Genomic DNA, 24,590 nt, shown 5'->3' with positions numbered 1-24,590 from the left:
GTTGATCTGGCCAGATGTGAAACAATTTGTTGCATCAGAAAATGAAACATTTAAATTTTCTGACGTTCAAAATATTTTTCACGAAGCTATTCACAGAATTACACCTGAAAAATGGAAAAAGTGTATTCAGCATGTCCAGGAAAAGGTTGAAACCAAAATGTGGAATACAGACATTGTCATTGATTTTAAAATGTGTTTATTGAGGTAAAAAATATTCTAATGTTTTAATACACATGGTTTTAAATGTTTAAATGAATATGCTCCATATGTTGGTTGTTACATGCTCGGCTCGGCTAAACATCACGTTTAAACAATGTACGTTTTTTTCTAAACCTAAAACTTGACAAATTCTTAATTCATTGCAAACGTGTTTGGCCAACGAGCATCTGTCAGGTTTATGTGCTGTCAATTATGTTGTTTCAAGATTTCGGAAAGGAACAAATGATTTTATTATGGTAAAGGTGTATAAATAGATCAGATAATTCTTCAGGTTTATTATTATTTTCACGTCTGTCAGATGCATTATGTAGAATTCGTTTCAAACGACATGAAGAATAAGATGGAAATAAACAATTTGATTAGCAATTGGAATGAATAAACTCAATATATATGTCAAGTTTCATATTGATTTTTGATTCCTATGAATTCCTATCAATTAATTATTTAATGTATGTTAACATTTTTGTAAGCACAAAGTTTTTTTAAGCAATCACTTATTCAAAATATTAGAAGATTTAATGCTAAACGAGCCAAGATCTCTATTTTTATTGCTCACTAAAACTTTACCGCACTTTGAGAGAAGGTGGCGTAATTGTTGGGTAACCATTTCTGGAATCGATGGATTGGTAGAGGTGCAGAAGGTCTGATTCATTGGCTTCCTCGGTCATGCCAGTTTAATCCATTGGATTCCATAGTTTGGTCGTATATTAGAGACAAAGTTTTTGCTACAAAGGTATATTAACCTCAACAATTCAACGTCACTTTAATGACCTCATAGTTGACTATCAACCGTTTAATGTTGTGTATTCGTGAAAACGGGGGATATTTTGAACAACTATTTTAATTGAATTCTATTTTATGTTATCAACTTTTTGTTATATTTTTATCATCGGTTATTACTTCATAATTTTCAAATCAGAATATCCCGAAGTATCGAGTTTTATCTAAAGTACCTTTTTGATGTGAAATTAAATGATGTTTAATTTCATTTGATTAATAAATCTAATATTGAGAAAGCTTCCAAAAAAATATTCGCATGAAATTTCAATACATTGTTGTTAGTAGTTGCATCAAAATAAAAAATGGGTATATTTATATTTTTTTCTTCAATGTCCATTATCTTGAATACGGATGGCCTTACAAAAATTTTTTACTGAGCAAACTGCAACCATATTTCAATTTTTCATCTATCCTACAGATGGGATCACCTTTTTTTGAAACACCCCATAGAAACGAATCGATAAATCAGAGAGATCAGATCAGAATAGCGAAAACTCAATCAAACGGTGTATTTAAATAAATTATTTATTCAAGTGTTTAGTAATAACTTGCATAATAAGTTTTAGTGGATAGTTTAATGATTAATGACTATTTTAGTGTATAGATTCAATCCTTCCAAACACCTAGTAGACCAAAGTGTTTCAATTAGAATGTTTAGCGACAATATCTTCAATCCATTTTCTATATTTCCCAACTTTAACATAAACACCAGGTTTATTAGCGTAACCGCAATGTTGTCCCCACGAAGTTATACCATAAAGCGTAAATACACCTGGAATTAATAAAAAAATCTTTGATCAATCCACAAACCTTGCTCATTTTGGCAACAAAGGATTTGTAGTACCTTGATCTAAACAAGCTAAAGGTCCTCCACTATCTCCATCACAAGCATCTAAACTACCATCCATAGAACCAGCACATACCATACCATCTGTCAATATATCACCATATACGTGAGGCATGGTACAAATATCTTGAGAATGAACGGGAATCCAAGCAGCCAAAAGGTTATGAGAATAACCTAAATTTGAATGATAAATATGAATATTTTTGAACGATATGATAGAAATATTTTTTCTCACTTGAACTACCGCTTTTTGTTGAACCAAATCCTGATATAGTACAATTCAAAGGCCTGTTATAATCAGTATCATCATCGGCTAAGCAAATCGGTTGCACATTATCGTTCAATTCGAATCCAATACCTTTCACTTTGATCAACGCTATGTCGTTATTCATCTTATGACCCTTCCTGAATTTTTCGTGTATAAAAAATTCGTCGATATATTTTTTCTGTTCGGTACCTTCGTCTTCGTTGGTATTATAATCTCCAGCAACGATTATGTAAGCACCTTTCGTGTAACCTTGCAGGCAATGAGCCGCGGTAAGTACCCATCTGCTGGATATTATAATAGCTCCACACCAATGAGCGGATTTGTCTTTAACTCGAACTTTCAACGCGGCCTGTAAGAGTTTTCATCGATTAGAACTTGGAAGGTGTATTGTCCAAAAAGTTGATGGTGTCCATAAAAATGATACCCTTTGTAATTTGGAAGTACTTGGTGAAATTATATAGTGAGTAGTTTGGATTATCAAATTACCAAAAGAAAAGGAAAAGAGACGGCTACCAACCGTCCGATTGCTTTAGGCCAAGGTCATGGAGAAAGTCGTTAACCTTCAAATCTTGATATACCTTAAGTCTGCCAACATAACACTATCAGCGACGGCTTCCTTAAACATAAACCGGGGATATGTGAAATTCCGAGCAATCGCACTGAACATATAGAAGGCTTTTGACAGATTTTGTCATGCCAACCTTCTAAATAAATTAAAATCGCACGGTTTGTCGTCCTCACTCATCGATTGGCTTCGTAGTTTTCTCAAAGACCCATCCAACCAGGTCACATTCGTTGGGCATAAGTCAGAAAGGTTAACAGGGACACAGTTTGTCGCCGACGATAGCACATTGATGTCGTCGAATCGAATCAACTGCCCCAATAAACTCGGCTTATACCGAAATCCGTAGGCAGCAACAGATCACCATCATCAATACCATTATCTTGGAAACATTCTAGAGTGTGATGGAAAGAATCTGAATTATTTTAATGCTGCAAAGACCCAGACTGCTGTTTTTACAAAGAAGACTATCATTGCGGCTCAGGATTTGGTCCTGAGGGCCTCTTTAAGACCAAAAAAGCTATACACTCCGCAATATCTTTCAATTCTCTACAAAACCTTGAAGAGAGTATTTCGACTTATTGGCGACCCAGATTTGACCAAATAGCTGACCAGTTGACAGCTTAGAGCATAGAAGAAAGGTCTTTGACTTGATTTTTTTTTACCGATACTACTACTACAGAAACTCTTCCGAGCTGTCCAACATAATACCACCCGAGCAGTAGTTGCAAGACCTACTCGACACCGATGTCGCCTGCAGTCGCACAGAATGTCAACTTTTCGAGACTTTGGAGTTTTTTGGAGTCTCCAAGGCACTACAATCTTCAATCTCTGAAGACGATAACTTGTTTATCGACACGCACACCAGATAGTGTGGTTGCGAGTGTACGTGTAGTGGTAGTGTGAATTGTGTGCTTGTAATAGCTGTCAAATTGGATAACTTCCGTAGGGTCAAATTTCAATACGCACCTGCCATGGATAATCTCCTTTCTTGGCGACTCCTCCTCCGATGACCCTAGCGTGTATCAAATCATTTATAGCGAATTGATTATCTTTTCTGAAACCGCAATTCCTCGGAAGTCCTTCTTCTATATGCGCCGGTAGATTCGAATGTCGTTCGATCTACGAATTATATTTAAAAAGATAAAAATGAAAGTCGATATTTATGGTAAATGTACCTTAACTTCACCGGCATCTTGGGAACAAATAATTCCGACATCTTCGTTATGTTCGCAGTTGTGTTCGCCCCAATTCCAATGAGTACATTTGTTCAACTCGGTTTCATTACCATAACAAGACACTTGATCCAACCAAATCGGCCCGTATCCTTGAAACAATATCAGTTGTCAATTATAGACAGGTAATTGAATTTTGAGGTCGAACTCTCAATTTTCGGGGAACTTTAAAGGAAATTAAACGTGAAAAAGTACTTGACTAGTGAGCTGAACAACCACAATTTATTCCTGAACATGGTAGTTGAAATATTTATAAATGGTTAAGATTTGAATCCCTCTTCTTACCAATATTAGTTGATGTTACCTAAGGAATCCACTTCGGTGGATGAACAACGACTATCGGGGTGTTATTAGTCATGATACATTCAAGAAATTCTTAGGAAACTCATTTGAAGCCACTTCTATCAGGTTCAATTTCATTCCCTATCTTGGTTCTCGACATATTGTCGCTACAAGGTTAAAAAATTCATAGCATTCTTCGAAAAATTAATATTTTCTCCATCATAGCTCGTGGGTGTTAAGGATAATTCAATCTGTTGACCAAAAAGACCACGGCAAAAGATTAGTTCCAGCTTCTTGGGAACATTTCATAATGCAATATGAGGACGCAGTTTATATCGTTGAAAAAAGTGGATAAACAAGTGAGACAGTTTAACAACGTGACTCTCAATTGTTGTACTGCCTTCATAAGCTCCTAAATAGAATTAAAATGGATAATTTAGTCTCCAAATTGGTCTATCTTGACGCTCGGTGGTGCGGTTGGTTGACCAGTTAGTGTTCTTGTTTGCAAACATCATAATCCAAACATCTAAATATTGTTATCATGTGTCTTTGTTATAATAGTGATTATTTGAGAAAATATTTGTATGTCAAACAAAGGAAAACAAAAAAGCATTCGAAAGTAACTGACCTGCACCATAATAGCCATCTTTTTTAACGGAACTCATTCCTTTATAACCTAAAATTTTACAAACAACTTTAGCAGCATCTTCGTTAAAATCATCATCGCAAACAGTCCCCCAAATTCCATTATGCTTTATCTCCAACCTTCCTTCCCCTGGATAACTTCCTCCAACCAAACGCAGCTCTGTTGGAGCCTAAGAACGACACAAATTAAAAACTTATACCAGCAAAACAATAACTAGAAAAACAATAATAAAAGAAAACAGATTTTTTCGAGCTAAAAAAATTAGAGTGCGTTTCTATTATTTATATAATAATTACTTCGCAATGTTTGATATCTTCATCTGAATCATCAGCGCAATCTTCCACACCATCGCAAACGAAATCGAACGGGATGCACTCGTTACCGGAATCACACTTCCAGGCGTCATTTCCGCATTTTTCTTGAGGCGTTTTACATACCACCCCGGCGATTTCTTGATCTCTACAATTGTGGATCCCCCATCCGGGGAAACTACAATCGATCAACGAAGTTTCGTTTCCGAGACAATTGAGATCGTCGATCATATACAGAGTATTACTTTCTTTTAAATCCTTGGCGAAATATGATTGACTTTTGATTTCGGCTGCTCCCAAAGTGAATCCTAGTTCCCTGCAGATTACGTTAGCGTCGATTATGCTAAAATCGTCGTCGCAGATATAACCGGTGGTATTGAAAGCTGAAATATAGAAAAAAAAAGTGTTTTTTGATATGAATATACTTCAATTTTTTCGTTATTTGGAAAAATCAGTTGAAATTTTGAATACTTACTTGGAGTACTGTTACATGGCAAAATTATTTCAACAAATATAAATAAAAATTAAGTTTTTTTCTTAATGAATAAAAAATTGTTTAATTTCAAGTGAATTTTTATTTTATATTCATCATTTATATACTTAAATAAAATTCTACAAAGTTCTACAACAAAAATAAATAAATAGACTTTAGTAAAAATTATTTAGAAGAAATACTGCAAATAAATCGCTTGCTACTAAAAAAAAAAGACATCGCCCGGAAAGCGCCGCGCAAATCCGCCGAATTTCTAAAATTCTTTAGCAATATATTCAAATTCTGAATACAACTAAATAAGGTGAAAGCTTATGTAAACTAATTTCAAACTAGACTCTACACAGATGTCCATCATAAAATCTGGTAGAAATCTGATAAAAATGTAGCATCAACCAATAATATTATGAAATTTGGCTACAAACAAACAAGTTTGGGAGCCTCTGCCTCACATATTACTTCAAACGTTTCTATGTGGGAGCTTCTCCAAACTAGCCGATCAAAGCACAGGTAGCTTCGAGAAGGTAGCAATATTTGTATTATTAATACTCAACTAACTAGATATTTTTATTAATGACACCGTTTTGGATAGAGAAATCCCACATGCAAGATCTAAGTCATATTTCATTAGGGAATCAATCTCAAGCTGAAGAATGGTCTAATGATTTTTATAGCGGTACTCCTCGCTACTTTTTCAATATACTAGCAAAGTTTGACGAATCTGGAGTCGTCTTTTCCGCCAGTTTGACCTCGATATGTCCAGTAGGTGAAAATCTATTAAAACTCTTAGTATAGATCCTCGTGGTGTCTTGTCTTAGCGATTAATCCAATTTTCTCTCGATAATGATGATTCAATAAATAAACTTTGATTCTTTAGGACTTATTTTGCTAGTTTATTAACTATTTCACTTGCTTTTACTCCAGTGGATTTTATAACCCACAATAGAATCACCTCTGAGTATACCTAAGCATTGCCAAGCTTTTATGGAGTTGATTTGAGCATTATCTCGAGCCTTCCTTTCATTTATTGATATTGAACAGTCAGCTTAATTGTTTATTTGAGATTTTTCCTAAGGCGTACTACTCCTTGTCAGAAATCGTTCACTTTAGAAACAGAAATATGGAGAAACAACAACAGCACTAAAATTTCTTTCTGCGGTGGCAAAAATATAATTATTGTGAAGACATTGTTGTACAAAATTGAGTCAAAAGAGTGATTAAGCGATTGTATACGAAAGATATTATTTCAGATATTCGTAAACTTACCAGTGACTTCAACACGCCCCTCGTTTTTCTCACCGGATCCCGCTAATCTAATTGTGTAACCAAACTTATCAGCCCCGCAATATTTTTCATCTTCTCTATCTTCACAATCAGTATATCCGTCGCATAAATGATCTTTTACCAAACATTTTTTGTTATTACATTCGAAATATTTGGTAGTATCCGAACAATCTATAGAACCGGCGCTTAATTCATAATAATCACTTGAATGGTGGGCCTGCAAAGCTCCTGACATGCCTATATTTTGATCCGATAAGAAGCAGGTCCTGTCTGGTCTTCGGTACGTGAATGATCTACAAACGAATTTTTGATTTTGAATGCATAGTACCGCGCACGTCGAGTGGGTTATGTTGATATAACGTTGCTTTTCAGGTACGACTAATTTTGAATTTTTCGTTATTATGAATCTCTCTGTATATTCCTGGCAGTTAAGTTCGTCTTTACCATCAGAGCAATCCTGAAATTGGAGCAAAATTCAATCAAATTTTCTATCAATGAAAAAGAGATCAACTATTTTTTTAAAGCTGGTATTCCTACCCGTCTTTTCGGAATTAGTAGAGATCAAAACTAAAAAGGAAACTGCCAAATCCTCCTATCGGAAATTAGAAGCTCCTGATAATCACCTTAATGATTCCCCTGTTGCCATAAGGTGAAAGTAGCATTCCTAAACTTGTCGGTGTTGGAGATTTTCTGTCGGTGAATTATTTCCTCGGTGTTTATGATTTTAGTTTAGGATCAATTAGACTTGTAAGTTTTAAATTGAGTGAAACCAAGGAACCATCGTTTGAAACGATAGCAGCTCAGATCAATGCATCTAAGGATCTGCCTTAGCATCCTTTAACAGTGGAAAGGATATAAAGAGATGCTGGTTTGATGTTTTTGGGTCTAAGAGAAGAGTGTTTGTGCGCAGGTCAAAGAAAGAACGGTGCTAGATCCATGTGTAATCCCGACTGTACAATACGGCAGAGGCTTGGTGATGGTTTGGGAATGTTTGAATATATTATGTGAAAATTTCACACAATAAATTTTACATATCTCAGTTTTGAACGTCTATCTGAATCATTATATGCAAAAAAACTTTCTTTACGGCACCAGTCTAGCTCATAGTAGGTCTCGTTTAAGAGTTTCGGTTAGGATATACATTATTAAATATAAATTTTTCTAATATCAAGGTACAGCTGCCAAATGAGTGTATGGGAAACTTTATATGAGCATTATAAAAAAATATAACCATAAACAATCTATTTGTCATTTACATAATGGAGAAGCCTTCTTAACTACCCGAATAGGATGTTACCGTTGTTGTTGCTGTTGCTAATAAACCTGATTTTCTCTCATAAATTGTCATATAATAAATAATATAATGTTTGTATGTTCAATTTGGTCAAAAAATAACTTTTCTTAGAGAATAGTTCTTTGAAAAAAGGAATTTTCTTAGTTGGATTTGAAGAAAATCGGTTTTTCTGAGGTCAATTAGTACAATTTGGTAAAAGAACGGCCTTTTCAACGGTAATTTGACCAAAAATTGGTGTAAATTCATAAAAAATGGTTTTTCTTGAAATCAAATATGAACAAAAAACGGATTTTCCAAGCCGAATTTAGTGAAAATTGCTCAGTATGTTCAATTCGATGTAAAAATTACTTCTCTTGAATTGAATTTGGAGAAAACTGCTTCTAATTTGGTTAAAAAATGACTTCCTAGAGAATAATTTTATAAAAAAAGAATTTTCTCAGTTGGATTTGGAAAAAATTGAATTTTCCAATGTCAATTAGGCTTTTTTCAATGTAATTTGGTAAAAGAACGGCCTTTTCAACGGTAATTTGACCAAAAATTTGTGTAAATTCATAAAAAATGGTTTTTCTTGAAATCAAATATGAACAAAAAACGGATTTTCCAAGCCGAATTTAGTGAAAATTGCTCAGTATGTTCAATTCGATGTAAAAATTACTTCTCTTGAATTGAATTTGGAGAAAACTGCTTCTAATTTGGTTAAAAAATGACTTCCTAGAGAATAATTTTATGAAAAAAGAATTTTCTCAGTTGGATTTGGAGAAAATTGGATTTTCCAATGTCAATTAGTACAATTTGGTAAAAAACGGCCTTTTCAACGGTAATTTGACCAAAAATTTGTGTAAATTCACAACAAATGGTTTTTCTTAGAATCGAATTCGAACAAAAAACGGATTTTCCAAGCCACACATATCTGCAATCACCAGCTCTTATCATCAAAGATCAACTTTTCTAGGTAAATAATATTTGAAGTGGTGAAAAAGTGGGCAAACGTATCAAGATTTCACACCTTATAAAATATGAATTTACCTTCACACCATCACAGAGCATTGTCAAAGATATACACATCTGAGACGTACAATGGAAATCATCATCTTCATCATCACACGTTTTCGACAGCCTCTGCTTAACTTTGATCACATTTTCGGGTTCTAAATCGACTGGCTCTCCGTTATCGTAAGTGAAAACATAATCAACATATTCTAAATCATTGGAATCTTTCGTTTTAAAAGGTGGGGGCCAAGCACTTCTCGGCGTTGTTGCTGTTATGTGATTATCCGGGCTATAAACATCATCGTAATCTAAAGATGTTTGTTTGAGAGTTGGTCTTTGAAGAAACCCAGAGTTACCTACGATGCAAGTTAATTGGTATTTAATTGTTTGACAAATCACAATTAGACACTTTTCTGGTTACTTTACGACGAACTTAATGCTAATTCAACTTTTATGCGCCATTTGACAATGATTATTGGATTGGTATTTCAAAAAATTATAATTATAACATAGCCTATGATTATTCCATCGACACAACATTCTTAGTTTCAATTTCTGGTGCATTTATGATTAGTTTCATTGTTATTCCCACACGGAAGTAGGCAACATACATTTGGTAATGCGACTAACATGGATTAGTTCCAGTAAAAAGTATATCCATTTAAAGTCCAATGGAATTGTTAAAGAACGAGGAATCGAAACATCTTCATCTTTATACGTGCCTTTCACGGCTTATTAGTCTGTATTATGAATGTTTTCTTGCCTCTGCTTTCCCTCTTGATTTCATTTTGCAGTTTTTCTTCACGATTTCGTCTTGATTATTGAGCATCATCGGTGCATAAATCCCATTAATCTCCAGGTCTGATTTTTTTTGGAAGAATGATCACCATAATATTAGCAGCTACTAGATGTCGAGGTCTTTGGAAAATCTGGTCAGACATTTAAACTTTTAAGAACGCTGGACAAACTGTGGAATTTTTTCATGAGTGGTCTACCTCCTCCTAGCCCCAATGACATTCCACATCATTCGTGATGGCTATAGCATGGAATAACCGTGTTCGATTGAAAGATCAGTCATCATTCCTAATTACCAAGTGTTTCCAGTCATACCCGTAGTACCTGCCTTGTGAATAGACTTCTCAGCTACTTCTTTGAACCTACTGATGGTTTTGCTGATCTCAGACTGACAATCGAATCAGTTCCGATTTTGATCGAGTCTCGTTGTTCAGTTTGAGATTTTGGATCAAAAATCTTTTTTTTTTTTACTCTAATAACTAAACATGAAAAGAAAAATATGATTTAAAGTGAACTCCGTCAGCCATCGAAAGGTCTAAAACTTTAATCCACCGAAAAATAGATTTAAATCACAACGTAAATCAAAAAAATGTTTTTTAATTGAAAAAAACATTTAATGCTTGTCTCACCTCTATTACTATCTGTAATAATTTGTTGATCCTTGTTATCACTGGATTCTTGATTATAAACCTCTGTTGTATACCTAAAGTTACCTTGAATCGAATAAAATAAACATATATAAGTACAATGTTAATTAGTTAATGATTTCACTTACCATGACCAGAATTTTGACCAAATTCACGAGCATTATTTTTATACTGAGTTTGCCAATGATCATTATCAACAGTTTCACTGGGGTCTGTAGCATCTTCATCAGTTGTAACCTCACATTTCACGTTTGATGGGAAGTCACACATTCCTGTTTTTTCGTTGAAAAGCGTACCGGGGGCACAGTCCATCACATATGTTTGACCACTAGCACAACTCAAATACTTCTTACAGTCTGTAGGATGGTTGTGTAAACCGACAGAACCGTTAGGACAAACAGGCTCCGTATTTGTTATTGGTTTTTTCGTTTGTCGACAATTTGGATCGTTCACATTACATACTTTAACATAATTTGGTTGTTGATCTTGTCCGCAATTTGGTTTTGATAGATCGCAATTGAATTGGCCACCATTTTGTCCCGACTGAGTAGAATCGGAATGATGTATATTTTGTCCGGTACTTGGTTGATACGCGCAGTTTTGCATTGAAGGATTACATCGTTGTGAGTGTCCGAAATATTGATTTTGTCTTTGACCACAATTTTTATCACCTGGAGAACATCTATGACTAACTATCTGTGTTTGACCTCTACTTAAATCAGTACCTGTTTCTCCCTGATACTGAAATTGATAGTGTCCACAATTTTGTGTTTTTGGATCACATCTCTGTGTATGTACTTCGTGAGCTGGATTTTGAAATCGACTACAATCCTCAATTGCTGGGTTGCATCTTTGAGCTACCATATAGGATTGACCACCAGTCTCTCTATTACTTCCTGAGCTTCCGTGAGCTGAATCTAAGTACTGATTTTGATCTTGATTATGAGTAGGTTTGTATAGAGTGAATTGTCCACAATTCTGAGTTGCTGGATCACATCCTTGTGTTGTATAATGTGTTTGATTCCTTCTCACATCACTTCTCGAGCCCCCATAAACTGAATTTATGTACTGATTTTGTTCTTGGTCATAAGTCGGTTTATATAGACTAAATTGTCCACAATTTTGGGTTGCTGGATCACATCCTTGTGTTGTATAATGTGTTTGGTTCCTTCTTACATCACTTCTCGAGCCGCCATAAGCTGAATTTGCGTACTGACCTCCTTGATCATAAGTAGGGTTGTATTGACTGAATTGTCCACAATTTTGGGTTGCTGGATCACATCCTTGTGTTGTATAATGTGTTTGGTTCCTTCTTACATCACTTCTCGAGCCGCCATAAGCTGAATTTGCGTACTGACCTCCTTGATCATAAGTAGGGTTGTATTGACTGAATTGTCCACAATTTTGGGTTGCTGGATCACATCCTTGTGTTGTATAATGTGTTTGGTTCCTTCTTACATCACTTCTCGAGCCCCCATAAGCGTACTTATGTCCTTGATGATAAGTAGGGTTGTATTGACTGAATTGTCCACAATTTTGGGTTGCTGGTTCACATCCTTGTGCTCGTCCATTTTTTATACCAGAGTCTTGACGACTTGAGCTTGAATCCTGGTAAATCTGATTAACAGCTGAAGTTTGTCCATGTCCCAAGTGATTATAGCTCACATCGTTTATATTGTGATTATTTTTAGTCTTCTGATCATATTGTCCATTGATATTACTGTAAAATTGTTTAGTTCTAACATCAAGGGAATTTTCTCCATTAAAACAAGCGGCTTGATCAGGATAATCGCACATATTCTTATTCATATCGAATAGAGTACCAGGAGCACAATCCATTCTGTTTTCCTGTCCGTTATTACAATTAATAAATTTAGAGCAATCAAAATAGTCGGGTATTATTCCTGAAAATCCCTCAGGACAAGTTGCTTGTTGAACTGATTTTTCAACTCTAATATTCCCTATAGTATTGGCTTGTGGACCTGGAAGTAATGGAGTAAATTATCGAAATAAGTTAATTAATATTATTTACCTGTCACGCATTCAACCTTATCGGGAAAATCGCATTCTAATGATTTTGGATTGAATAATGTACCTGGTGAACAATTTTGGACAGTTCCTCTACCTTTCCAGCAATTTAAAAACTGATTACAAGAAGCCGAATAGATAAATTGTCCTGTAGCACCTGACGGACATTTTGTATAAATATCCAAAGTTTTAGCTCCTATTTTCCTTTTTATAATAGTTCTATTTGTTCTTGACAATTCTCCAGAATCGATTTCTAAATGTATTAAATTAGTAATAAGATTTATTATAATATATAATAGTGAGCAACAAAAACGGCTTAGACAACACCTTCGCAATCGCAAGTCACTGGCAAACTGAACATGAAATTGTATTTGTACAACAAACAAGAACTTTTCTGGATAATTGATATAACAAGTGATAAAGCTGCTCAAGCGGCCATAGTAAATGAAAAGTGGTCAGTGCGCTGGACCTGAGATTTTCAGAGTTCACCGTCGTTACCAAAACACTGGTAACTTTCATCGAAGACGCGGTTACGGAAGAAAAAGGTGTACATCCTAGAAGGATGACCGACTCATTGTCTGCACATCGCTAAGAAAACGGGCCCTCACTGGTGTTCAAGTCAAACAAGAGCTCAGATAAACGCGAAGAGTGGCTGTGAGTAGATGGACAGTTAGAAGAAGACTTGAGGCAGCTAACCTTGGGCTAAAAAGGTCAGCTACTGGCCTCAAATCAAACCTAGCTCACCGAGCAGCCCATCTATGATTTGCTAGAGATCACGTTAATTGTACTGATGACCAAGACGTCAAACGCTGCAAGTGTAGCGATAGATGAGATAGAAGTCCTTGAGAAATATTCGCGCAGTGTTGCTTAAAAGAAAACGTGGCTTTTGGAAGAGGTTCCTGGATGGTTTAAGCGGGCATTTCAGTGGAAGCAAAAATCGACCTCACAACGACGTTCACTGAAGAATAGGATAGCTTCGAACAAGATCCAGTGAAGAAGCTTATTCGATCCATGAAAAAGCGATTGCAAGCTGTTGCCAGGGCCATATTGAAAGGTTGATTTCAAATCAATTACAACGATCTACAACATTTTTGCGCACGGGTTACACGTTATTTATTTTTATTAGTTTAATACCTAGAAATAAGAATTTGTTTCTAAATTTTCTCGATTTTAGATCTCTTCTGTTTCAAAATTAGTTTTTTCTAATAATTTCTAAAATATTGATAAAAAATTGACGTTTGACATAATGCTTCCAGTATATTGGCCTTGGGAACGTCTCTCAATTTGCACTGTCTTGATGGAAGGGTTCCCCTTGTTCTTCCGAATATGCTCCCATATTTTCTTCAAATTTATCTAGATGAGAATTTAATATGCATTTTTAGAGACATTCTACATCCCACGATAGAAAAACTCGTGATCGTGTCAGTGATCAGCTCTTCGTACTTTTCACCTCAATCGTTTCCAAGAAAACCATGAACTACTGCCTTAAAACTGATCCAGGCTTCTTTATCTTTATTATTGAGTAACTCTACAAAAATATCCCGATTCATAATTATTTGACGACCAACAAAGATTCCAGCTTTAATTTTCGCTGAGAGCTTTGGAAAAAAATTTTTGAAAGCTTTAGACTCACGATTAAAAGCTTTTACAAATTGTTTAATAAGACCCAATTTAATACGATAGTTTTGAGATCAACAATTGCTTCCCGTTTAACATTGTATTTTCCTACTTGGTGCTCAGTACGTGCAGGCCAATGTTTTCGTCAGTAGTGAGCGGCATCATTTCTACTATCTCACAGGCATACATAACAGGAGTGTTTAGTATAATCACCTTGCATTCCTGATAAAAATCACACCATCTTGAAATCACCAATAACTTCCCACTGTCGTAATTTTCTTTGCGATGTACGGAATGTGCAAATGGAATCGATGGTAATTTTTTCCCATTGTAGTGGACCAGCTTTCAGACTTTTAAATGACCTGTCAATAAAAAGACTCCATTCAGATGTATAACATGGAATACCGATTTCCTCAAATAGACCTTTTACGTCATGGCAAAAACAGAGACCATCTTCCTTACTGAAGAGAATTTTTCATGACGTTTCCTTTGACGGGATATTCAAGATCAGATTTAATTGAATTCCATTGTTTTAACCGCGATCACGAATTCGGAATGTCCGGATGAACTTCGTGATTGCGGGCTGCCTTGAGATAGTAGTTGCTTTTTCAACAATGGCGGAGCAGGTACAGGATTTTCTCTATATTTGGTATTGGAGCAGATGTGGATGGTAGGTCAGGATTGGATTTTTCAATCTCTGAGTGGATTCACAATACAAAAATAACAATCAGTGTAATGATTACTAAGCTCCCTCCAAATTCTCGGTACTGCAAACTAAAAAAAAAGAAACTTACCGTCTCAAGATTGTATCTGTTCCATGATACATGTGGAGCCCATTTTTTGTTTTAATGTTAATCTTAATCTTAATTTTACCACTAAATTAAAAAAACGCAATAAAATATGGGGTGTACCATTTAAAATTTCAATGTTGATGTCGATACTGAAGAATTGGGACATCGTTTAGAAAGAAATTTTGTAATTAAAGTTTCTTGATAATTCTTACAGGTTTTGTGAAAAGTATATGTATGTAAAATTAGTTTACTTACGTGTATTATTTTGTGTTTGTAAGATATTATGGTAACGAGGGCGTTGTCCATAAGTCTGAGCGTTAAACACCGGATACACATTTTTAATTTGATCTGTGTGGGTAACTACATATTGAGCACCTGGAGTTCCAGGTCTATTATGAACAACTACTTTGCTATAATTTTGTAGCGTATAGGGAGCGTCATTTTTCTTGATTACTGTTTTTAGTCCAGAAGTATAAGCGGGACGTGGTAATTCTTCTAGTGGTATAATTATCTTCAACCAATAAATGAGTTTAATGTATAGAAATTAAGTTTTCAAATTGATTAAAAAAAAATTCATACGAAGTGGGCCTCAAACTTTTGATTTGTGATGATTTTGTGGTTGAATATATTCAAATTTTGAGATATATTGCCCAAATATTGATAAAAACTAATAAAATTGGGTGCAGAGTGTGCCTAGAATATGGAAATTTCATTTAGCTCAGAAAAAGCTTCTAAAAGTTTCATAAATTTTGTCGTGTGATGATTTTGTGGTTGAATATATTCAAATTTTGAGATTTATTGCCCAAATATTGATAAAAACTAATAAAATTGGGTGCGGAGTGTGCCTAGAATATGGAAATTTCATTTAGCTCAGAAAAAGCTTCTAAAAGTTTCCTAAATTTTGTTGTGTGATGATTTTGTGGTTGAATATATTCAAATTTTGAGATATATTGCCCAAATATTGATAAAAACTAATAAAATTGGGTGCAAAGTATGCCTAGAATATGGAAATTTCATTTAGCTCAGCAAAAGCTTCTTAAAGTTTCATAAATTTTGTTATGTGATGATTTTGTGGTTGAATATATTCAAATTTTGAGATATATTGCCCAAATATTGATAAAAACTAATAAAATTGGGTGCAGAGTGTGCCTAGAATATGGAAATTTCATTTAGCTCAAAAAAAGCTTCTTAAAGTTTCATAAATTTTGTCGTGTGATGATTTTGTGGTTGAATATATTCAAATTTTGAGATTTATTGCCCAAATATTGATAAAAACTAATAAAATTGGGTGCGGAGTGTGCCTAGAATATGGAAATTTCATTTAGCTCAGAAAAAGCTTCTAAAAGTTTCCTAAATTTTGTTGTGTGATGATTTTGTGGTTGAATATATTCAAATTTTGAGATATATTGCCCAAATATTGATAAAAACTAATAAAATTGGGTGCAAAGTATGCCTAGAATATGGAAATTTCATTTAGCTCAGCAAAAGCTTCTTAAAGTTTCATAAATTTTGTTATGTGATGATTTTGTGGTTGAATATATTCAAATTTTGAGATATATTGCCCAAATATTGATAAAAACTAATAAAATTGGGTGCGGAGTGTGCCTAGAATATGGAAATTTCATTTAGCTCAGCAAAAGCTTCTTAAAGTTTCATAAATTTTGTTATGTGATGATTTTGTGGTTGAATATATTCAAATTTTGAGATATATTGCCCAAATATTGATAAAAACTAATAAGATAGGGTGCAGAGTGTGCCTAGAATATGGAAATTTCATTTAGCTCAGAAAAAGCTTCTAAAAGTTTCATAAATTTTGTTGTGTGATGATTTTGTGGTTGAATATATTCAAATTTTGAAATATATTGCCCAAATATTGATAAAAACTAATAAAATTGGGTGCAAAGTGTGCCTAGAATATGGAAATTTCATTTAGCTCAGAAAAAGCTTCTAAAAGTTTCATAAATTTTGTTGTGTGATGATTTTGTGGTTGAATATATTCAAATTTTGAGATATATTGCCCAAATATTGATAAAAACTAATAAAATTGGGTGCAAAGTGTGCCTAGAATATGGAAATTTCATTTAGCTCAGAAAAAACTTCTAAAAGTTTCCTAAATTTTGTTGTGTGATGATTTTGTGGTTGAATATATTCAAATTTTGAGATATATTGCCCAAATATTGATAAAAACTAATAAAATTGGGTGCAAAGTATGCCTAGAATATGGAAATTTCATTTAGCTCAGAAAAACCTTCTAAAAGTTTCATAAATTTTGTTGTGTGATGATTTTGTGGTTGAATATATTCAAATTTTGAGATATATTGCCCAAATATTGATAAAAACTAATAAAATTGGGTGCAAAGTATGCCTAGAATATGGAAATTTCATTTAGCTCAGAAAAACCTTCTAAAAGTTTCATAAATTTTGTTGTGTGATGATTTTGTGGTTGAATATATTCAAATTTTGAGATATATTGCCCAAATATTGATAAAAACTAATAAGATAGGGTGCAGAGTGTGCCTAGAATATGGAAATTTCATTTAGCTCAGAAAAAGCTTCTAAAAGTTTCATAAATTTTGTTGTGTGATGATTTTGTGGTTGAATATATTCAAATTTTGAGATATATTGCCCAAATATTGATAAAAACTAATAAAATTGGGTGCAAAGTGTGCCTAGAATATGGAAATTTCATTTAGCTCAGAAAAAGCTTCTTAAAGTTTCATAAATTTTGTCGTGTGATGATTTTGTGGTTGAATATATTCAAATTTTGAGATTTATTGCCCAAATATTGATAAAAACTAATAAAATTGGGTGCGGAGTGTGCCTAGAATATGGAAATTTCATTTAGCTCAGAAAAAGCTTCTAAAAGTTTCCTAAATTTTGTCGTGTGATGATTTTGTGGTTGAATATATTCAAATTTTGAGTCATATTGCTCAAATATTTATAAAAACCAATAAAAAATGGAAAATATCAATTATACCAGAAATGGCTTGTGAGATTTCCATAAATTTTAGTTTGTAAATGTTCTCTTAAGCAAATGTTTTCTAATTTTGGATTATATTTCTCAAATATTGATAGAAAAATGAAAAAAGTGGACACTGAATAGCTTAATCATAAAAAATATCAAATATTTCGAAATCGAGCAGTAAAATTTTCATTATCTTTGGTTGATGTTTATTGTATGAATAGATATTTGACAATTTTCACTTATATTGCCAAACATCGATAAAAAACAATAAAATTTGATATATAGTCCCCTATAGGCTATAGCCCCCCAAGCCCCTAGCTTAATCCGGCCCTGGAATAAATACAACAAAATGTACAGTTCCATACATTTTTCTTTGTATAAGTATATAGAGAAAGTAATTTCTTCAAACTTACAAACGTAAATTTTATTGTATGAAACTTTGTTGAGTAATCATTATTAAAAACCAAAAAATAAAACTGTAACTTCGTATTTTCTAGATACTTACGGCGTCAGTTATTTGGAATAGAACGAAAATACAAAAAATATCTGAAACAACATTTCTTCGGACTTTATTGGGCATATTTTTCGAATCTGTTAATACTACTGACACGGTATGTAATGTTTGTTTGGAAGATGTGGCAATCTTATCAAATTAGAGTGAATAAAAGGTCAGGATATATAGATTCTTAAAGAAAGATAAATCAATTTTTTTTCTTAGAAACCGTCTCATCTACTTTTAATAACAAAAATTATTTATTAGTCCAACTGATCGATAATAATACTAAGTACAAACATACTTATCCAAATGAAAACATACAAAAAAGCTTATTTTCAAAATATTTAGGGTCACTAATCAACCAAAATTATTATTAGACATTTTGGTTACATCTAGAAGTTCGTATTTTTAAATAGAAATTTTTGAGGAATGATAACTTTTAACTGACTCTCATTCTGAATTGGTATGTGATACAAATGATACAGCTCAAAATCAAAAGGATAATACAGGTACATGTGAAATGTATGTAATCTTGTTATTTGTTATATGATAAGGAACTTTTATTAAATTTAAAAATAAATATGGAATATTATTTATTTTTAGTTTTCCAGGCATTCAATCTTTATTGACATTACTGTATAAAGTTTAACAATTCAATAGGTTTTATTATCATGTAGAGGTGCGTGATCCCAGCTTTTCAAAATGATAATGAATTTTCTACATCTTGTATTATTGAACCAAGCAATTCGTACAAGTTCAAGATTTCAAAGATTACTTTATGCAGGTATTGGTCTCAAAATTAGATTGATTTCCTATATATGAATCGATTGATACCAGAGATAATAAAATATCACAGCACTTTAGTAGTAAAATATACTATATCATTTTAATATTTACCACAGTTGAAATAAAAGGTTGTAGAGACTTCTTTTGTACAAAGAATAATTCATTAATTCCTAATGTAATTAATGAATTCTTTTGTTACATTATTTAAACTTTCTTCTATGCACTCAGATGTTCCAATTTCTCACATTTTCTTCAATGTCTTCAAACTGTTTGTCAATTTTGATATTTTGACTGTTGTATTCTGATGAACTTGATACATTACCATTTCCCTACAGTTGAAACAACCGATTTTTGTTTGTCAAATCTACTAATTTTCTTTGCAACAATGGAGTCTAAGAATTCGCTTGAAAACTCCAATAGACACGAACTCTCAACTTGTTCTTCGTCTACTATTACTGTCTTTACAGCATATGAATCTTTTTGGTTTATTATACAATCATTAACTTTGGCGTAACTGTTATCTTCATAAATGAAAGTAGACAATGAAGGCAGGTGAGAGGTAGGAATAGACGGGATAGCTTTACACTTCAAATATTTTCGATTATAGTTTGCAAAATTACTTTCCTGAAAATGATTTTCACACAAGCTATAATTTGATGTTGATCATTGAATTCTTTAGATTTAGAGCACCCATCCACGTTTAGTGGAATGCAACGATGGTGGATCTGTGAAATATGCGTTTATGCATACCAGAGGAGCGCATTCTATGTTTGATATTAGTAATTAACATCTTAACCTTACTTTTTCATGGATATATACTTAAAATGTTTACTTTAAGGAATCTATTTCTAAGAACGAATTTGAAAACTTTAAGGTATTCAATCATATTTTTATATCATTATAAGTTAGGATATATCAACATAAATTTTTCAGTAATATAGTTCAACAAAATGGCATGTCTCAATATCCCAGTTACTATATTAAACCTGTTTACATTAAAGAAGCTCAGGAAGAATTGATAAAAAGTGGAGAATTTCAAAAATTATCTCATTTGCCAACACGAGCAGCTTTATCGGATCAAACCTGCTCATTGGCTCACGATCCATTAGTAAAGTGAGTAAAATTATAGGTTAACTTTTAGATTTCCTATATTATCCAGAAGGCCCCATTTTTCTGTTGATTATGTTATGATATGAAGATTTTTTTATAATTGTTTTTAGGTTTGTCTGTTCTAATTTCAATATATTTTTTAGCTTAATGATAAATTATTGTATGAAAGAGGGAAACAAAGTTCTTGCTAGAAGTTTATTAGAGCAATGCTTTGAAGATATAAAAAGATTGCAGTTGGAAAAATATCATAAAGCCAAAAGTGAAGAAGAAAAATTACAGATCAATTTAAATCCCAGAGATATTTTTCATAAAGCTGTAGAAAATTGTAAACCACTATTACAGCTTACACCAATCAAAAGAGGCGGAATAAAATATCAAGTATGTAAGAATTATTTAAAACTGCTTATAACAGGGTCATTCTAAGTTGAGAGGTAACTAAAGGCAACAGGGTAATTTCAAGAATAAACTTTATCTATTCATTTCTTTTTTATTATGATTTATAATTAGGCTTTCCATTCATTTGCAGTTTTTGTTTATAACATTATATATTTCTTACGCACAATGTATAGAACATGAAAATGTTATTCAAATATAACAATATATAAAAAATAATAGAAGTAATGTTATATATCAAGTATCTTGTACTAATTGTGATGCTGTCTACATAGGACAGCCTCTGTATTTAGAAAATAGACTAAAAATTCATCAATGCGATAAAAAAATTAGAACTGCATTAACAAATCATGAAATATCGATAAAACATAAATTCAATTATAAAGATTCAAAAATTCTTGGAATGGAATCTAATACACGAAAAAGAGAATTTTTTGAAATGGTTCACATTTATAAAAACGAAAAAGCTATAAATGATAAAAAAGACCTAAATAAAATTTATAGCTCTATTTTGTAAATTCTAATAAAATTACAAATAATTTAATTGATTAAGTACTTCTACATATTTGAGATGTGAGGAATGAGGAAAAATTAATTTTTCTTATTAGAACATTTCTGCTATACTAATTATTACCTATTACTTTTGTTACTCAGTATGGTTTCCTTCTGTTTATTGAAATTTTATGTTATTTGTATCCTTGATTTAGTTATTTTTACGGTTGTTTTGTAGTTTTTACAAGCTTTTGTCTACAAATTGTAACAATTTTTTGATAATAAAGCATTTCTCTCTCTTACACTTCTGATTACAGTCTGATTAAATTTTGCAACAATTCTGCTGACCGCGCTTTTTGTAATGAAAAGTATTTCAAAATGTGTTTCTTTAAATAAAGCACACTCTTCTTTACAACTTCGTATAGTATATCACCGTAACCTACCATAATTAGAATTTCAATCCTTTCTCTTTCGGTTTAAACAGCTGTAATAATAAAATTAGTATGACACTAGTTGTAAGACTGATACTGAAATCAGTTGTTTTATTGAAACACTTTATGTTTCTTTCTAATTTTGTGTTTTATGATAAATTCAAAATCAAGTTTAATATGTTTTTCATTAATTCTCTCAGTTTCTTCTTATGTGACATGTGTTTGTATTTTTTTTCAAGGATGAAAGTTGTACACTAAAATAAAATATATATGTGCCCCCGTCACACGCATGTTTTTAATAAGAAGTATGGGCCCAATTCCACTTGTTGTGAAAAAACCATAAACATCTAAATAGAATGGTATTCACCAGTCTGTTGGATATGATCTCATCTCACCAGTCCAAGATCTTTGTTTTGGCCCATACTAAGTCTTCTGAATTATAAATTAGTTTTTCTTGCTTATTATCTTCCCCTTCACTTTTAAAACCTTTGCCCGCACAGTTGTCACTTGAAAACCATAATTCTGTAAAGCCCTTAGAAGGAATGATAAATAAACACTAGCAACTATTTTAGCTCTCTTCTTCACAACTGAAATAAATTCAAAGTTAATTCTGCACGCTACTTCCAGGCAGATATAACTGGATCATGTCTGGGCTTAACCAGCAATCGCAACATATCACAGAGCAGACAAAAACATATTTATCCCAAATAATTTGAATAGTGTTTTATGTAGGTAATAAAAGATTCAGATATAAAATATCTTGGTCGTGGATTCATACTTTGTTTGTAGTTTTTTCTTACAGACTTATTAAATAACTCCCAAAGAGATAACTCATACAGTGTTGAAACAGATAGGTCAGTCAACATGTCTTACTTTAGTAAATTGATTATTTGGTACTATACCCTATTTTTAAATTAGGAGAACCATTTTAGGAAACCTGAATCACACCTCTAGAAATCATTAGAAAAGCTATGACATAAAATACTAGTCATACTAAAATTATACAGTCTGGAAATAATGAACCTTAAACTAAATAATAATTAACCTAATAATCACAAGGTGTTTTATTTTTTTTTAAACAAACAAAAAAACTATGAACAATGCAATTGAATTATATTTTTTATTGTACCGTCGAAGGTTTCTACAATTCCTAGACGACCTCCACAATGGTTAGAAGAGACGATTATTCCAGTGTTTCTGCATTTTTAATACTTTGAAACACAGTGGATCTAGTAACTCCTAAAAATAAAATGTATATCCGTTCTTTCATACAAAAGGGCTATTTTCGATAACTTACCCAACGTTTTTACAATTTTAAACACAATGACATTCACCATTATCTCTTGTTTATCATCTAAGATTTGTTTATACAAAATCACAATGTATCACTTCTCCATACACGATAAGTGGCCTAAAAGTACAGAGTTCCTTTTTTGGGGGGCGAATGATGTTTGCTAGTATTAGCAATAATACTTGATTCTATTTTCAAATTAGTCCTTACTTGAACTGTTTTTATATTTCAGTAAAACAATAACAAGAACGTAAGAAAGAACAAAATGTATACTATTTGTTTACAATTTATACAATTGTCAATCATAACATATGTCAAAAGTTCTGAGTAAAACCGGCTGCTATTTGACCAATCAGGAATCTACAGAATTGCCAACTTAAATTCAAATTAGTCTTTCTACTTTTGGAAACATTGTTTATATAAAATAGAAAAATTTTCGTAAGACTATTGTGAATATGTTGTAGGTGCCTGTACCAATCACAGAAAAAAGAGCACAATTTCTATCTATGAAATGGTTAATAGCAGCAGCGAATGACAAAGATAGACCAGTGAGGTTCCATTTGCAATTGGCTCGAGAATTGATAGATGCTTCTAATAATACAGGGAGAGTTATAAAAAGAAAACAGGATCTTCACAAGCAATGCGAAGCGAATAGAGCGTATGCTCATTATAGATGGAGTTAATTTTTACATTTGTGTGTGTGTATATGAGTAAAGTATGATTTCAAATTAAATGTTCATACTAAGTATACCATCTCTTTATCTATTGTTTGTTATATACCGTCAACAATCACTTATCTCCACAGTAATAATTACAGTCAAACCGTAAATGATTCAGAGTCCAATACTTACTTCTAAGACACCAAAGTCATTTGTATATTACAACAGATTTGAAAAACTTGTTAATTATTTTTATTTAATAAAAATTTTACACTTTTGAAGGTTGCTAAGAACAGTAAAAGTTATCGGCGAGCTTTTTCATAAAGTTGTATTTAAATTTTAACTTTAGTCAATAGCAATTTGTCAGCTAAATAATTTGGAAGTAATATTTAGTAACCTCCAACAGGTTCTCTATGTGGTTCATATTAGGTAGAAACGGAATATGAAACCTTTCGTAATATTTAGATATAAGCCTTACATAGTGGTTAACATATTTGGTTTGCAAGGAATACGGGAACCAAAGGAGGTGCTGTTGCATTATCAAGGACGTTAGAGCATATTAGAGGGCGACATGATTTGGGGGATGAAAACGACCCTTTCCAAAATCATAAGCGCACCAAACCAAAAATATTTTGGGATATTGCTATTATTCTAATATTCTAACTATAATTCTAAAAATATGTGAAATAGAGGAGTTGGTGAAAAAGATTTAGTGAAGATAAGCACTTTATTGAAGTGGAACGTCTCGAAGTTGTAAGGAAGTACAATCAACTCATGAGTCACTATAGGACGTTTATAAAATCAACGCATGATATTCCATGCATCAGATTTAGTAGTAGTTCAAGCGTACCGAGAATACCAAGTCGACAACGAGGCGCTTA

The 24,590-nt window shown here is 32.7% G+C and overlaps 2 protein-coding genes across 2 annotated transcripts; one reads left to right on the top strand and one right to left on the bottom strand.

The window, feature by feature from the left end:
* Nucleotides 1-1,510: 1,510 nt before the first annotated feature.
* LOC130899046 (uncharacterized) lies at nucleotides 1,511-19,021 on the bottom strand. Its single transcript, XM_057808724.1, has 14 exons — nucleotides 18,557-19,021; nucleotides 15,342-15,597; nucleotides 12,683-12,931; nucleotides 10,779-12,632; nucleotides 10,633-10,716; nucleotides 9,245-9,564; nucleotides 6,907-7,381; nucleotides 5,136-5,533; nucleotides 4,822-5,008; nucleotides 3,855-4,003; nucleotides 3,646-3,798; nucleotides 2,082-2,463; nucleotides 1,844-2,020; nucleotides 1,511-1,771 (listed from the first exon to the last, which is right to left on the bottom strand). Exons 1-14 carry the CDS (start codon nucleotides 18,629-18,631, stop codon nucleotides 1,641-1,643), a joined length of 4,890 nt encoding a protein of 1,629 aa, XP_057664707.1. The 5' UTR covers nucleotides 18,632-19,021; the 3' UTR covers nucleotides 1,511-1,640.
* A 991-nt stretch (nucleotides 19,022-20,012) lies between these two features.
* LOC130899048 (28S ribosomal protein S7, mitochondrial) lies at nucleotides 20,013-23,813 on the top strand. Its single transcript, XM_057808727.1, has 4 exons — nucleotides 20,013-20,207; nucleotides 20,267-20,446; nucleotides 20,587-20,821; nucleotides 23,515-23,813. The coding sequence occupies exons 1-4, from the start codon at nucleotides 20,068-20,070 to the stop codon at nucleotides 23,731-23,733; spliced, it is 774 nt and encodes a 257-aa protein (XP_057664710.1). The 5' UTR covers nucleotides 20,013-20,067; the 3' UTR covers nucleotides 23,734-23,813.
* Nucleotides 23,814-24,590: the final 777 nt, after the last annotated feature.

This window comes from Diorhabda carinulata, chromosome 10 (genome assembly GCF_026250575.1).
Source record: "Diorhabda carinulata isolate Delta chromosome 10, icDioCari1.1, whole genome shotgun sequence".
Classification (NCBI taxonomy): domain Eukaryota; kingdom Metazoa; phylum Arthropoda; class Insecta; order Coleoptera; family Chrysomelidae; genus Diorhabda; species Diorhabda carinulata.
This window is presented reverse-complemented; position numbering and strand designations above follow the sequence as displayed.

Bases quoted from the DNA above. Each gene is read 5' to 3' on its own strand.
- LOC130899046 (XM_057808724.1), bottom strand. From the start codon at position 18,631: ATGCCCAATAAAGTCCGAAGAAATGTTGTTTCAGATATTTTTTGTATT. The intron at 10,717-10,778 runs GTAAGTGAAATC...ATTCGATTCAAG, and splicing joins TGGTCAAAATTCTGGTCATG to GTAACTTTAGGTATACAACA. The intron at 7,382-9,244 runs GTAAATTCATAT...CTCCAATTTCAG, and splicing joins TGCTCTGTGATGGTGTGAAG to GATTGCTCTGATGGTAAAGA.
- LOC130899048 (XM_057808727.1), top strand. From the start codon at position 20,068: ATGCGTTTATGCATACCAGAGGAGCGCATTCTATGTTTGATATTAGTA. The intron at 20,208-20,266 runs GTATTCAATCAT...TAAATTTTTCAG, and splicing joins ACGAATTTGAAAACTTTAAG to TAATATAGTTCAACAAAATG. The intron at 20,447-20,586 runs GTGAGTAAAATT...TATATTTTTTAG, and splicing joins GCTCACGATCCATTAGTAAA to CTTAATGATAAATTATTGTA.